Raw genomic sequence first — 14,182 nt, 5'->3', positions numbered from 1 at the left:
ACTAGCCTTTTTTTCATTCCAAATATTATATTCTTATATTGTCCAGTTTCTTGACCCTTGGTTTTGAATCTAAGCATTGCATGTTTCCCAGAATCTATGGCAGAATTGGTGTTGTCCTGACTAGTTTCCAATTTCCCATCACAACTATGAAAAATAATTGACTCAGTGAAGATATTTTTGACCAACTAATCTGGCTATAACCCTGGGTTATGAAGGTTCTTTTATATTTAATTTTGAATATATATTTTACAAATAACTATATAGTTCATTCTTGGGAAAAAAAATCTTCACAAAAAAATTTGACAAGTAGTAATAATGGGGTATTCACAGTATTCCTGTACAAAAACTAGTACCCTATTAACGTTCAGAAAACTATCTAATGATTTCAACATCAGATGGTTTGCACACCTTTAGTCTCTAGTTAATAAATCTGTGATATGTTTACAAATTGCCTTTCTGCTCTTCAGTTGCACTTCTTGTGAATTGCCATTGCCCTGTGTCATAGGTTGTAATCTTGCATGAACATATTGAAAAATGCATAGACTTGCATGCTGCAGTAACCAAATAGCACAAATGCCCTCCTTTCCTGGTAGCTAGCTGCCACTCCTAAACTCCTATTGCCTGGCCTGGAGAACTGACATTTCCTTGATTTTCAAAGCATATCATCTGCGTCGGGAAGAAACAGATTGGTTTGACAAGCCACGTGAATCTCGCCTTGAGGATGTACCTGGCATAAATCGCAAACTTCCAGAGAAATTAGCCCACTCGAGACAATCTCAACATCAATCTACAGAAGTAAGAAACCATTTATTAGTTTTACTTTTACATTGACCCATCTTATTCATGATTAAATATGAATTAAAAGTATTAATTTTTTTTTAAAATCTTTGTTAATTATAAAATGTACAATGTAGTATTGATCTGCTTTTCTTCAATTTTGAAAACCAGATCCTAATGGACAGTAGACTTTTGTATTTAGAAAATATTTTAAACCAATATTTTAGCCTAGAAATTAGCAATATTAGCATAAAGTGCTTAACATGTCCATATGATATTCCTCTGTCCATTTAAAATAAATAGATCAGCACCTCTGTTAAAATAATAGACAGAGGGATGTCACACAGACACATTAAATGTTTGAATGTGATAAAGAAAGACATTTTTAGGCTTGTATATCACGGAGCTGACCACATGATAATTTGTTATCATTGTGACTCAGTGCTGAGTACTTGGTGTCCATTTTTTACACGTTAACTGAACGTTCTAAAATGAGTTTGAAACGAAGGCGTTTATAGAATGCTCACTGAATCTTTGAAGAATGAAATATAATTAATAGTATAAGCACAGTACTCTACAAACAATACTCTGCCAGTTTTCATTCATTCCAGTGGGACAAACTAAAGATGACTTTGCAAAACTAAACAAAATAAATAGATTTTACAAATATGAATTACTTGTTGCCATGGAGTGGTGGAATCCTCTATTCAGCTGAGTTCCCAATCTTTCAGTCAATGACAAGAACAACTTTCATTTATGTAGCGCCTTTAACGTAGTAAAACATCCCTAGCTGCTTCACAGGAGCATTTTCAAACAGAATTTGACACCAAGCCACATAAGGAGATATTAGGACAGGTGAAGAGGTAGGTTTTAAGGAGCGTCTTAAAGGAGGAGTGAGAGGTGGAGAGGTTTAGGGAGGGAATTCCAGAGCTTAGGGCCTAGGCAGCTGAAGGCACGGCCGCCAATGGTGGAGCAATTAAAATCGGGGATGTGTAAGAGGCAAGAACTGGAGGAGCATAGAGATCTTGTAGGGTTGGAGGAGGTTACAGAGATATGGAGGGGCCAGGCCATGGAGGGATTTCAAAACAAGAAAGAATTTTTAAATCGAGGTGTTCCCGGACTGGGAGCCAATATGAGTCAGCGAGCACAGGAGTGATGGGTGAATGAGACTTGGTGTGAGTTTGGATGCGGGCAGCAGAGTATTGGATGAGCTCATGTTTATGGAGGGTGGAAGATGAGAGGTCAGACAGGAGATCATTGGAATAGACGGGTGTAGTGTAGTGGTTGTGTTACTGAACTAGTAATCCAGAGGCCTGGGCTAATAATCCAGAGGACAAGAGTTCAAATCCTACCATGTTTGCAAATTTGAATTCAGTTTTTTTTTAAAAATCTGAAAATATAAAGCTGGTATCAGTAAAAGTGACCATGAAGCTGTCGGATTGTTGAAAACCCAACCGGTTCACTAATGTCCTTTAGGGAAGGAAACCTGCCGTCCTTACCCGGTCTGGCATATATGCGACTCGAGCCCCACACCAATGTGGTTGACTCTTAACTGCCCTCTGAAGTGGCCTAGCAAGCCACTCACTTGTACCGTCATCTTTCAGAGCAACTGGTAATAAATGCCAGCCTTGCCAGCGATGCCCACATCCCAAGTATTTTTTTAAATCATATTGCTGTGGGGAGCTGTCAGTAAAGGCTGGGGTAGGTGGGGGAGCATCACTGCAAAATATTCTCTAGTGGACCTCATTTTATCCCTACTAGTCAGTATGCAAGAGAAACATGGATCCCACGGCCACCTTTTGGAAGCTGTGTGGCATGGGGGTGGTGGGGGGGCATAGTGAGAAAGTCAGTTGAGAAAGATAAATTAAAAATCAAATTACTTAGCATTTCATTGTAAGACACAGATACTGAGCATATTAACAATTCAAAATCCCTGACAGAGAATGATAATTCAAATTTAATATTGAAGTTAATCAGAACAATGTTAGTTTCCAAAGAAACATTCAATAATAATTTATTTAAAAGTGGTGGAAAGTGTATCCATTATTTTTTTCTACATTTTCTCATCTTCTCTTGCTGGGCTATGATTACCATTAGACATTCTAGCATAACACTTAAAAAGTATTTGACTAGAGTAATATTTAACTGGCTTTACGATGGAAATCAATAGAGTGCTAAAGTAACCTTCCCTGGAGAATTGTACATGGTTTGTAGTTTATTGATTCTTAATTTAATTGGCCACCGCTCCTTCATGAATAAAGGACTACATGCTTCATTTTTACGAGTGTTGTTTCTGTTTCTTGTGTGCAAAGCGTTTTCCAAAAGGAGAATACCTTAAAGCATAGAACTCTTGTTTCTTATTCTCTAGGTTGGTGGGAAGCCTGTTCAGTACAATTTCCCCCACTCTCGAGTCAGAGTTCAAAGGGATCCAAAGGACCACACGGTATCAGGTAGAATAACTTTGTCTCCAGCCCCCTCCCCACCCCGAGTATGCTTTGTTCTAATTTAATTTAGATTCCCTTCCTGCTATACTTGCTATGCTTTAATTTAATGCTAGTTGTCTATTGCATTTTCATATGAGGCACACATATCAATAATGTTAAGATATGTGACTGCAATATCATGAATGTATCAATATTATTGTTCTGTTAATAGCTTTTTCTTTTCAGCCTTTAAAACCCTAAGTACAACCCTGCGACCTGTATAAAGCTATAATGTTCTTAATATTTGAATATTTTTCTTCCAACGTCAGTTTTCCATGTGTAACTTTATTGGGAAAAGCTCTTCTAATTAATACCTCATAGATTAGGACCAAAATATTGTGAAGTTTGAGTGAATCTTGGTCAAGTTTCACTGATGATATTACAAATGAGCTGTTCTGACAGCTATACTGCAACTTATAAAGTACCGATTTACAAATTTCTACTTACTATGCGTTGATGTAGTGGGTCGCAAGGTCTCACTTTCACTTGAGTCACCTCCATCAGTTATGTAAGCAGTTCTCAGTCGGGCTTCCGTATGGAGTACTCTAAGGTCACAAGACTTTATGGGGTGAGTTCCATCACCATTTTCAGCGCATTAGCTGTGTATAAACAATGTAGACAATTTTACAACACCAAGTTATAGTCCAGCAATTTTATTTTAAATTCACAAGCTTTCGGAGGCTTCCTCCTTCGTCAGGTGAACGATGTGAAAATGAAATCCTCAAAATGAAATCATTTTCATTTCGAGGATTTCATTTTCACATCGTTCACCTGACGAAGGAGGAAGCCTCCGAAAGCTTGTGAATTTAAAATAAAATTGCTGGACTATAACTTGGTGTTGTAAAATTGTTTACAATTGTCAACCCCAGTCCATCACCGGCATCTCCACATCATAAACAATGTAGGACATTTTCTGAGTGAGGAGAATCAAGTGGAAGTCATTTCCACCTGTTGTGCACCTTTAAAACGCTTCCTCTGAGTTCCCATGCACTTTCTCACCATTCCTGCGGTCCACCTGTTGAGTCTCAACTGGCCTCATTTGCACATGTCACAGTGTGAGCCAGTGGCACAGCAGCTGCGATTTTCCTGGGTTTGCACTACTAATGCATTTGGGGTAACAGTCTGAGATTTAGGAGGCTGGAGCAGGATCACCAGATCAAGGCGGAAGTGAGGAGTTTGTGAGCTTGCAGTGTCTGGAGTGTTTAAACACTAATTTCTGCAGCTAGGAAATGCTTTTGAACCCATTTTTGGGATTTATCTACAAATACCTGCACATGCTTCTCACTGCGTCTCACAGGGTCAGCCCGCTGAAAGATTTTTGTACCCCTCCAACCTACAGCCGGACATCTCAGGAGCAGGTGTGTCCTTCCCTATGGGAAGCCACTGTATACCATTATCATGGAAGAGAAGGAGAAGCAGCACAGGGTGGAGCTAAGGAGAGTTAGCCCACCATAGAATATACAGGCAGCACAGGTTAAATGAGGAATTCTCTAAGAAGCTCTGCAGTAGAAGAGTGTGCTTCACCAACGAGTCAATGGGGCATCTCTATAACCTACTACAGGAAGTCCTGAAGCCCCACAGATCTGCTGCACTGCTCTCTCAGTGGCTATGAAGGTGACCACCATCCTCAACTTCTACAGCACAGTGTCATTTCAGGCAGCCACAGGGGATCTCTGTAACATCAGCCAGAGAGCAGTATATGTATGTATTCGTCAGGTCACTGGCATGCTTAGATGAGAGCAGCCCAATTCATAATTACAATAACTTGCATTTACATAGCACCTTTAATGTAGAAAAACATACCAAGACGCTTCACAGAGGTGTATTCAGCCAAAATTGGACGTCAAGACAAAGAAAGGACTTGCATTTATATAGCGCCTTTCATGACCTCAGGACATCCCAAAGAGCTTTACAGCCAATTAAGTACTTTTGAAGTGTAGTCACTGTTGTAATGTAGGAAACGCGGCAACCAACCTGTGCACAGCAAGGTCCCATAAACAGCAATGTGATAATGACTAGATAATCTGTTTTTAGTGGTGTTGGTTGAGGGATAAATATTGGCCAGGACACCAGGGATATCTCCCCTGCTCTTCTTTGAAATAATGCCATGGGATCTTTTACGTCCACCTGAGAGGGCAGACATGACACGCCCTCAGCGCAGCCTAGATTTTTGTGCTCAAGTGTCTGGAGTGAGACTTGAACCCACAACCTTCTGACTCAAAGGCAAGAGTGCTACCCACTGAACCACGACTGACATCTAGAAGAAAATATTAGGAGGGGTGACCAAAAACTTGGAAACTACCGCCCCCATTTCCAACCTCCCTCTCCTCTCCAAATTTCTTGAACGTGCCGTCGCCCCCCCAAACCCACGCCCATCTTTCTGCAACTCTATGTTTGAATCTTTCCAATCAGGTTTCCACCTTTGCCACAGCACTGAAACTGCCCTAATCAAAGTTACAAATGACTTCCTATGGGACTATAACTATGGTGCACTATCCCTCCTCATTCTTCTCAACCTCTTTGCAACCTTTGGCAGTTGACCACACCAACCTCCTCCAATGCCTCTCCTCCGTTGTCCAGTTAATTGCCCTCACTTGGTTCCACTATTACCTTCCGATCGTAACCAGAGCATCTCCAGCAGTAGCTTCTCATCCCACTCCTGAACCGTTACTTCTGGAGCCTCCTTGACCCGCTCCTATTTCTCATCTGCATGCTGCCTCTCAGTAACATCATTCGAAGAGGTGGGGTATGATTTTAACATTGAAAAATGGGTGAATTGGGAGCGGGGTGCATTCAAAACCGCAACCATTTCAGACTCGCCTCCAACCTGCCCATTTCCGGTTTTCACCGGAGTGGGACGAGGGGCGGGCAACCAACCCGCTCCCAGGATGCGGGTTGGTGACTAAAACCGTTCAAGGAGACTACGGGCCTCCATTTTTGCAGAATTTGCAATTTCAACCCCTGGGGGCTGGGATTCCCGGGTCTTCTCCTTCAAGCCAAATGAAAGGAGGCGAGAAGGCCCGAAACTGCAGGTAAATGCCTTTCTGGCACAGCTTGTGGGCCCAGAGGAACAGGAGTACTTCCCCCAGGCCCAACAAGCCTAACTGCAACAGCCCCCCCCCCACAACGTCCACCCCCCCCCCCCCAACGATCCCTGACCTCCCCCCCCCAACAATCGCGGACCCCTGCAATGACCCCCGACACCGCCCCCCCAGCAACGACAAACCAACAAAAAAAAAGACGCCCTGACTTCAAAATCGTAAGGACTTCCAGGAAACTTGTACTTCCAGGCTTCCCATCCACAATTTGACCCCCCCCCAACCCCCTTCCCGGCTCAGGGTCAAAATCATGCCCATGATGTCAGGTTCCACATGTACGCTGACGACACCCATCTCTACCTCTCTACCACTGCTCTCAAACCCTCCACTGCCTCTGTGTTGTTAGCCTAATTGTTTGACATCCAGTCCTAGATAAGCTGCAATTTCCTCCAATTAAACATGGGGAATATCGAAGTTCCATCACAAACTATGTACCCTCTTCCCCGATTCCAGCCCCCTCCTCGGCCACTGTCAAATAGAATGGCACTGTCAGGTTGAAGCCGACTATTTGCACACTTGGCATACTGTTTGATCCTGAGCTGAGCTTCCAATCCCGTATCCTCCCATCACAAAGACCGCCTGCTCCCACCTTCTTAACATTGCCCGTCTCTGTCCCTGCTTCAGCCCATCTATTACCAAAACCCTCATCCATGCCTTTATCACCACCAAACTCAACTATTCCAATGCTTTCCAGGCTAGCCTCCCACCCTCCATAAACTTCAGCTCGTCAAAAATTCTGATATGGGGGATTAAATTCAACTTCAACTAAATTGGGAGAACGATTTCCGCTGGTTGACGAGTAGAGGTCATAAATTTAAAATGATCTCCAAAAGAACAAAAGGATGGTTTCGATTTTTTATTTACATGGAGGATTGTTACAACATGCGATGTCCTACCAGAAATAGTGATAGAACGAGAATTCATAATAGTTTTTAAAAGTGAAGTGGATTAATATTTGAAAAAGATTAAAGGACAGGGGAATGGGACTAAGTAGATAGCTCCTTTTGAAAAGCCAGCACAGCTGCAGTGGGTTGAATGGCTTCCTTCTGTGCTGTAAAATTATATGATTTTATGGAATACATACTTCTAAAATCCTGTCACAAATAGAGGAATTGCACACTAAAATCACCAGGGTTAAGGAGTATGTCAGCAGAGGTAATAAAAGGTGCCATAATGACTCAACCTATCATTTGGTTTGAACTGCTAGAGGAGCCAGCAGGGCACACTGCCTCAACCATTATTAGAGTTTTTTCAGTCCAACAGATGGACTGTCACTAAGAAGTCAAAAGCCAACATCAGTCAACTTCCTTAAATTGTCATCCAAAATATCCTCCAATCCTTGTTGGAAGAGACTGCTGGAAGGCAAGCAGTCTACAATAGAAGAACGTATTTAGAAATAGGAATTTTATAAAGCAATTAGGACACTAGGCAGTGTCATTGAATTTATGTACAAAAGACAACAATTAGCTTACCGGAACAATGCCACAGATAGCCATGTACATTAGTTATCTTGATGGATTTTAAATCCATCAGTATATTGCAAATAAAATGGAATATATTGATTGGGTTTTGCTGACCACACATCAAGCGTCTGTCCTGAAGGAATTTCTCATTCTAAATGCATTTTTGTGCTACAAAATACTTATTATTTCCAAATTGTTGCTTGAAAACTCTTTCCTTGTTCACAGTAAAAATTCTGACAGCAAAGCAGGTTGTAATATGATATATGATTTTATATGATACGGTATCATATTACAAAAGGAAAGCACCCCAGTGGCAGAAAGTATTATACTACTACTGGGCTACTCCTATGAAATCCAAGTGTACTTGACGACTGGACTTCGGTCCATGATCCATCGAACAACCCAGATATTGGGTGGACAGTCAAATCAACTAACCAATACCAATGGTGACAGCTTTCAATTGTGTTGCTCAATAAAGCATCCTAAAATATGATAATACTGAGAGGTTTGTTCATTTCACCCATGGAAAGTAGTCTCTTGTTGATTGCATCTTAGTCTTCAAAATTTGCAAAGGAATCGATGACTACTGTTCCATCAGTGTAGTGCAAAGTGGGAAAAGGACAGAGGTAAGATGAAAGCAAGGGAGCAAAATTAACTTTTATTTAAAAAGTAACGTATTTATTATCACTAGGATGACTCCTGCTTTGCGTTTGAATCAAATAAATAAATCAGTAAGTTGTGCTCTGGTTATGATGAATAAAATGTACCCATTTTGTATTATTAATTTAATATAGACAGTTACGTAACAGCAGTGATATGGTATAGTTAGGACACTTAAGTGGTTTCCGCAATTTTGTTCAGGTTTATTCAGGTTTCATAAGACTTTGCAAGAACAATTGCAATTAATGGCCATAGATACAAAGGATTGTAAAGAAATAATGCAAATTTGTCAACTGTGTCACATTTTTATAGCAATAATTACTTAGTAGTTGTATACCAATAAATAATAATACAATTTCAGGACAAAATTGGAATGATAATTGCACTGGCTATTTAGTAGATAGCATTACTGAAGACATGAGATTTGACAATTTGTTGCCTTATATAAGCAGTTCTGAAGTAATAGACTCCGGTACGGATTTATTTAGAAGTGGATAAGAGTAATTGCATCATTTCTTCTCAGTTTTAAATGCCTTAAAACCTCTATAAAGTGAAGAAAAGCTGCATCAAGTGCTCCATTATCACAATTTTGTGAATAAAAAATTAGGAAGTGCAGCACACTACAGTACACCATCTGTATTACCCAGTGATGCACCTCCAACTGAATCTAAGAACAATTCCATGCACATAACAGTGACCCTTGCATTCCCCACAATCTTTATGTAACTTTTTATTACCAACATTTATTACACTTTTAGAAAGGAAGTTCTTCCTGATAACTGTTCTAAATCCACACTTTCCAGGTGAATCAAAGAAACAACTGTGAAGCCATCAAGTTCAAAATGGTATCAGCTGCATTAAAGAGCCTGTAGCCATTCACTTGGTAGTGGAAATGTTCATAATAAAAAAATAGGACGATAGACCTCTTCATTTTTTGCCAATCAAGCAAAGGAGGCAGAGAAGGTCGTCTAACTTTATCGCATCATGTTAGTGACGATGAAAGGATGACAGAACAGAGGTCACTATTCATTGACGATAAGGTCACTAGATAGTTGACAATAATGAGAAAGTAACCTGCCTGATGAGTGCAGCATAAACATTAAGGTAATCTACAAATGGAAAGGGTCAGCGACCCAGAGATCTATCTTGGTAATTACCACAAACAGAAATGAGAGACAAAGTGGAGATCTTGTAGATTTGAAGCAGCTAACTTTTTGTATAAGGCAGATCAAACTGATATACAAAGCCTGAATTCAGTCAGGAAGCAAATTATTACCACAGAATCACCACTCTATCCTCTATTAAATCACCTGGCCACAAGGTGGGGGAGGGGAATGATTTTCGAACGTAGATTTTCCAATTGGTAATGGACAATTTCTAATATCCATAAAGCTAGCTATTGCATTATAGGGACGAGTCTGTTTGGCTAAATGGCTTGTTTCCTGTTACTAAAAAATCTTCTCCTTCTGCACAGCAGCAGGGTACAGCTAGAGATAACCGACGAGGATAGATGTTTATTCTTGTGGTGCCTGGGAGCAGAGAAATACCTGCACTAGCCTACTGACAGACACATTTTTCCTATTAGCCAATACATGCTCTAGTAACCCTGGATCATGAAGTGATAGTTAACTCCGGGTGTAAACTGTGTGCAGGAACCAAGTTTCAGATGTCATCATCTCAAAGAATTCCACTGACAGGAGAAGTGACGGTTGAACTCTGTACAGAATCTTTGGAAATTGATTCTGAATGTTGAAGTGCAGAGCAGCAGTTCTTGTATTTGTGATATAGGCACCGAATTTGCTCAGAGCTGTAGCAAGGCTTATGGTACTATTACATTCCTGCCCTTTTAGATATCTGACAGCCCAACCACAGTTCTTCAGTGTTAGGGTGGCAGTGGGATAGTCTGGCATGAAACAGGCTATCCTGGTCATATATATGGGTCTGTGTATGACTTTTAGACTTTGTGCCCCAGAACAAGTGATGGATTTCTCTGTAGGCTGCCAAATTGGACTACAATATGCTATCATAAGGAACTGAGTGTTTGTAACTGAGCAGATTTATAACCTTATAGAATAAAGTAGCCTTCAGAGTCTGTCTTTGTTTGACAGAGTTATTGGTTTGGTGTTCCCTGGGTTGAAGATAGTATTTCATTTGTCCCATCATTATCCAATCCATCTACGTATATCAACAGTGATTTGGTTACTGCTTCACCTAGAGTTAGCCATTCTGAAGTGTGGTATCATTAGTATCCATTAGGGTGTACTACAGATTGCTATTTCAATATTGATGAGTGGGACTGCCCTCGCCTGGTTCAATTCTTATCTATCCAGTCGTAGCCAGAGAATCGCCTGCAATGGCTTCTCTTCCCACTCCCGCACTTTACTTCTGGAGTCCCCCAAGGATCTATCCATGCCCCCTCCTATTTCTCATCTACATGCTGTCCCTCAACGACATCATCTGAAAACACATCAGGTTCCACACGTACACTGATGACATCCAGCTCTACCTTACCACCACCTCTCTCAACCCCTCTACTGTCTTTGATTTGTCATGTTGCTTGTCCGACATCCAGTACTGGATGAGCAGAAATTTCCTTCAAATAGATATTGGGAAGACGGAAGCCATTGTCTTCGGTCCCACCACAAACTCTGTTCCGTAGCCACTGACTCCATCCTTCTCCATGGCCATTGTCTGCGACTGAATCAGACCGTTAGCTACCTCAGTGTCCTATTTGATCCTGAGATGAGTTTCCAACCCCATATCTGCTCCATCACCAAACCGCCTACTTTCACCTCCGTAACATCGTCCGTCTCCGCCCCGCCACAGCTCATCTGCTGCTGAAATCCTCATCCATGCCTTTGTTGCCTCTAGACTTGACTATTCCAATGGTCTCCTAGCTGGCCTCCCATCTTCCACCCTCCATATACTTGAGCTCATCCAAAACTCTGCTGCCCGTAACCCATCTCGAACCAAGTCCCGTTCGCCCATCACCTCTGTGCTCACTGACCTATATTGGCTCCCAGTTCAGCAATGCCTCAATTTTAAAATTCACACCCTTGTTTTCAAATCCCTCCATTGCCTCACCCCTCCCTATCTCTGTAATCTCCTCCAGCCCTACAACCCTCTGAGATCTCTGCGCTCCTCCAATTCTGGCCTCTTGCACATCCCCAATTTTAATTGCTCCATCATTGGCAGCTGTGCCTTCAGTTACCTAGGCCTTAAGGTCTGGAATTCCCTCCCTTAACCTCTCCACCTCTCTCTCCTCCTTTAAGAAGCTCCATAAAACCTACCTCTGACCAAGCTTTTGAGCATCTGTCCTAATATCTCCTTTGTGGCTCGCTTTCAAATTTTGTTTGCTAACCCTCCTGTGAAGTGCCTTGGGATGTTTTACTACATTAAAGGCGCTGTATAAATGCAAGTTGTTGTTGCACAATAAATGTCAATGCGCTCCTCCTGGTTCCACAAAAAATACTGCGGGCCACTGTCAGGCCAGGCTTGTCTCCTCTCTGCTTTGCCTACACCCCCCGCACCCTCCCCCCACCAGGGCTTAACTGCAGGCCGGCTCGACTCAGAATTGGTCAGGCCCCAACAGGCGAGCTGCAACGAGACGCCCGATTTGCGTCCGCAGTTTGACTGTGCAATGCAAATGAGGCTGGAGACCCAATTTCGATTAGGCCTCAAGCCAGGTCTTCGAGCAAACGTTCAAATTGTGCTACCTGTTTTGCGCGGGAAACCAGAGCGAGTTGGATTTCTCCCCCCAGCATCTCTGACAATGCAGCACTCCCTCAGTACTGCACTTACATGTTAGCCTATGTTATGTGTTCCAAGTCCTGGAATGCAGTTTGAAACTATGACCTACTGATTTGAAAGCGAGAGTGCTGTTAGCTGAACCAAACTGACAGCAATCTGACACTGATGAGAGAATTTCATTCTGCGTGCACAGCATGGAAATAATCGACTTTTTAATCTTACCATCTGCTTGTGCCCCAGTTTGCTTCTTGATTGTTGACAGCTATGGGATCTATGTATAAATAACCTGGAATCTAAAAATTAGTTCTGAAAACGACCTTGTGCTCAAATCATTGATCTTTCTGTGACGTCAGACTCAGCTGTTAGATAAATTTTTAAGAATTCTTCATTACGAACTGCTGCCTACATTTGCTGAATCTGCTTAAGGCTTTTCTTTATGGTTCCAGTAGATAAATGTAATCAACATGGACTTGAAAGAATAATTTAAAGGCTAAAAGCTACATTTGCAGGCTTTGCCTCGTCTGACTCTTTGTTCCTTAGGTTATTCAGTTTGCCAGTTTCTTTGGGGTTTTTTTGTGTATTATACACACACATACCAAATTGATGTTGTAGAATTTCGAGAGTCACACAACAGTGTTAGGATTTCTCCAGGTCTTCACAAAATTGTGAGGTTACTTAAAATAATAATTATTTCTAAATATCTGAATTAGCCCCAAATATTAAGGAAGAAATGACATTTATTTTACAAAACGTAAGAATGTGCACAAATACATAGAGGCATAACACAGCCCTAAAATATATGTGCTCATATGCTGAGAGGTAACACAGTGCTAAGATAATGAAATGTGTTCATACCCTATGCAATAACAGTGCTAAAATATATATATGCACTCATATGCTGAGTACTAAAATATGCATATGTGCTCATCTATTGAGAGATAATGCAGTGCTAAATAATAGTTTTCTCTTCAGCCCCCAGCCCGAAGGCAGTTACATATGCTGGGTACAGGCAACAACAGCCATCTAGCATCTCAGCCAAGCAGTCATTGTTCATGCACGAAAATCAAATGCGAGTCACCAGCTGGGTTTTTATCCATGGCGCTTTTCACAGCCAAGCCCAGCCCTGTCTTCACCCGATGTCCACACATTCACGCCTCCAACAGCACCTCTTGCATTATAATCAGGAGTGGGAATTCAGGCTAATTCTTTCCCAACTGAGATCAGTTGTAACATCCCACCACTGCTCAAGTTGAAATCAGCTAACTCAGCACAGACTAAGGGCTGAACCTGGGACCTTCCTGATTTATATCACTCCGCAGCTTTTCATGAGACTTTCTATTTTTTGAACCACTTCCAGATCAAGTATGTGGGACAAAGGCCATTTAGAATGCAGAACTGCTCCTACAAGACCTTCAAAATTGACCTCAATGCCCAATACTAGAAGAGAAGCTCAATCTCCCCACACGTGTACAATTTTCAACTTTCCATTTACCATTAATTCTCATCCTTGTGATCTCATGTGGATTTCAGCCTTATAATGAGCAGTTTAGAGGACTTAATGAGAAAATTATTTTTTTTTTAAACTGTGATGTTATATCCACCACAGACTGTATTAAAATTACTCAACTTTGTCTTATGAAAGCCCCTCGGGCTTTTTATCCTGACTCTGCTGAATTGGAATCAAAAAGAGGTGAAATGATCGCTTTCTAACACACTGCACCACCAGTTCTGTAGAAGTTACATAATGAGATAAGTTTTGGAGAGATCTTACCTTGTGCCTCCCAATCAGGACTATTCATTGATCCATGCAACCTCCCTCCCAGCAGATGGAAGAATACAGACACAGCATTGATCTTGGGAGTAAAAAGGAAATGGCATTTTCATGAAGAAAGAGAGGATGTTGCTAGAAAATTGAATATTTCTCAATAGAATATCGCTTGAGGGGGGTTGG

The 14,182-nt window shown here is 41.4% G+C and overlaps 1 protein-coding gene across 1 annotated transcript in view; it reads left to right on the top strand.

Annotated features, from left to right (window-relative positions):
• The window catches only part of pcloa (piccolo presynaptic cytomatrix protein a), a 428,697-nt gene that overhangs the window by 276,931 nt on the left and 137,584 nt on the right, over nt 1–14,182 (top strand). The window contains exons 9-10 of the mRNA XM_068005288.1: nt 659–795; nt 3,146–3,227. Coding sequence (XP_067861389.1) covers nt 659–795; nt 3,146–3,227 — 219 coding nt within the window. The remainder of the gene's footprint in view (nt 1–658; nt 796–3,145; nt 3,228–14,182) is intronic.

This window comes from Heptranchias perlo, chromosome 24, assembly GCF_035084215.1.
Source record: "Heptranchias perlo isolate sHepPer1 chromosome 24, sHepPer1.hap1, whole genome shotgun sequence".
NCBI lineage: Eukaryota > Metazoa > Chordata > Chondrichthyes > Hexanchiformes > Hexanchidae > Heptranchias > Heptranchias perlo.
Note: the sequence above shows the minus strand (reverse complement) of the source record. Positions and strands in the feature narration are given on the sequence as shown.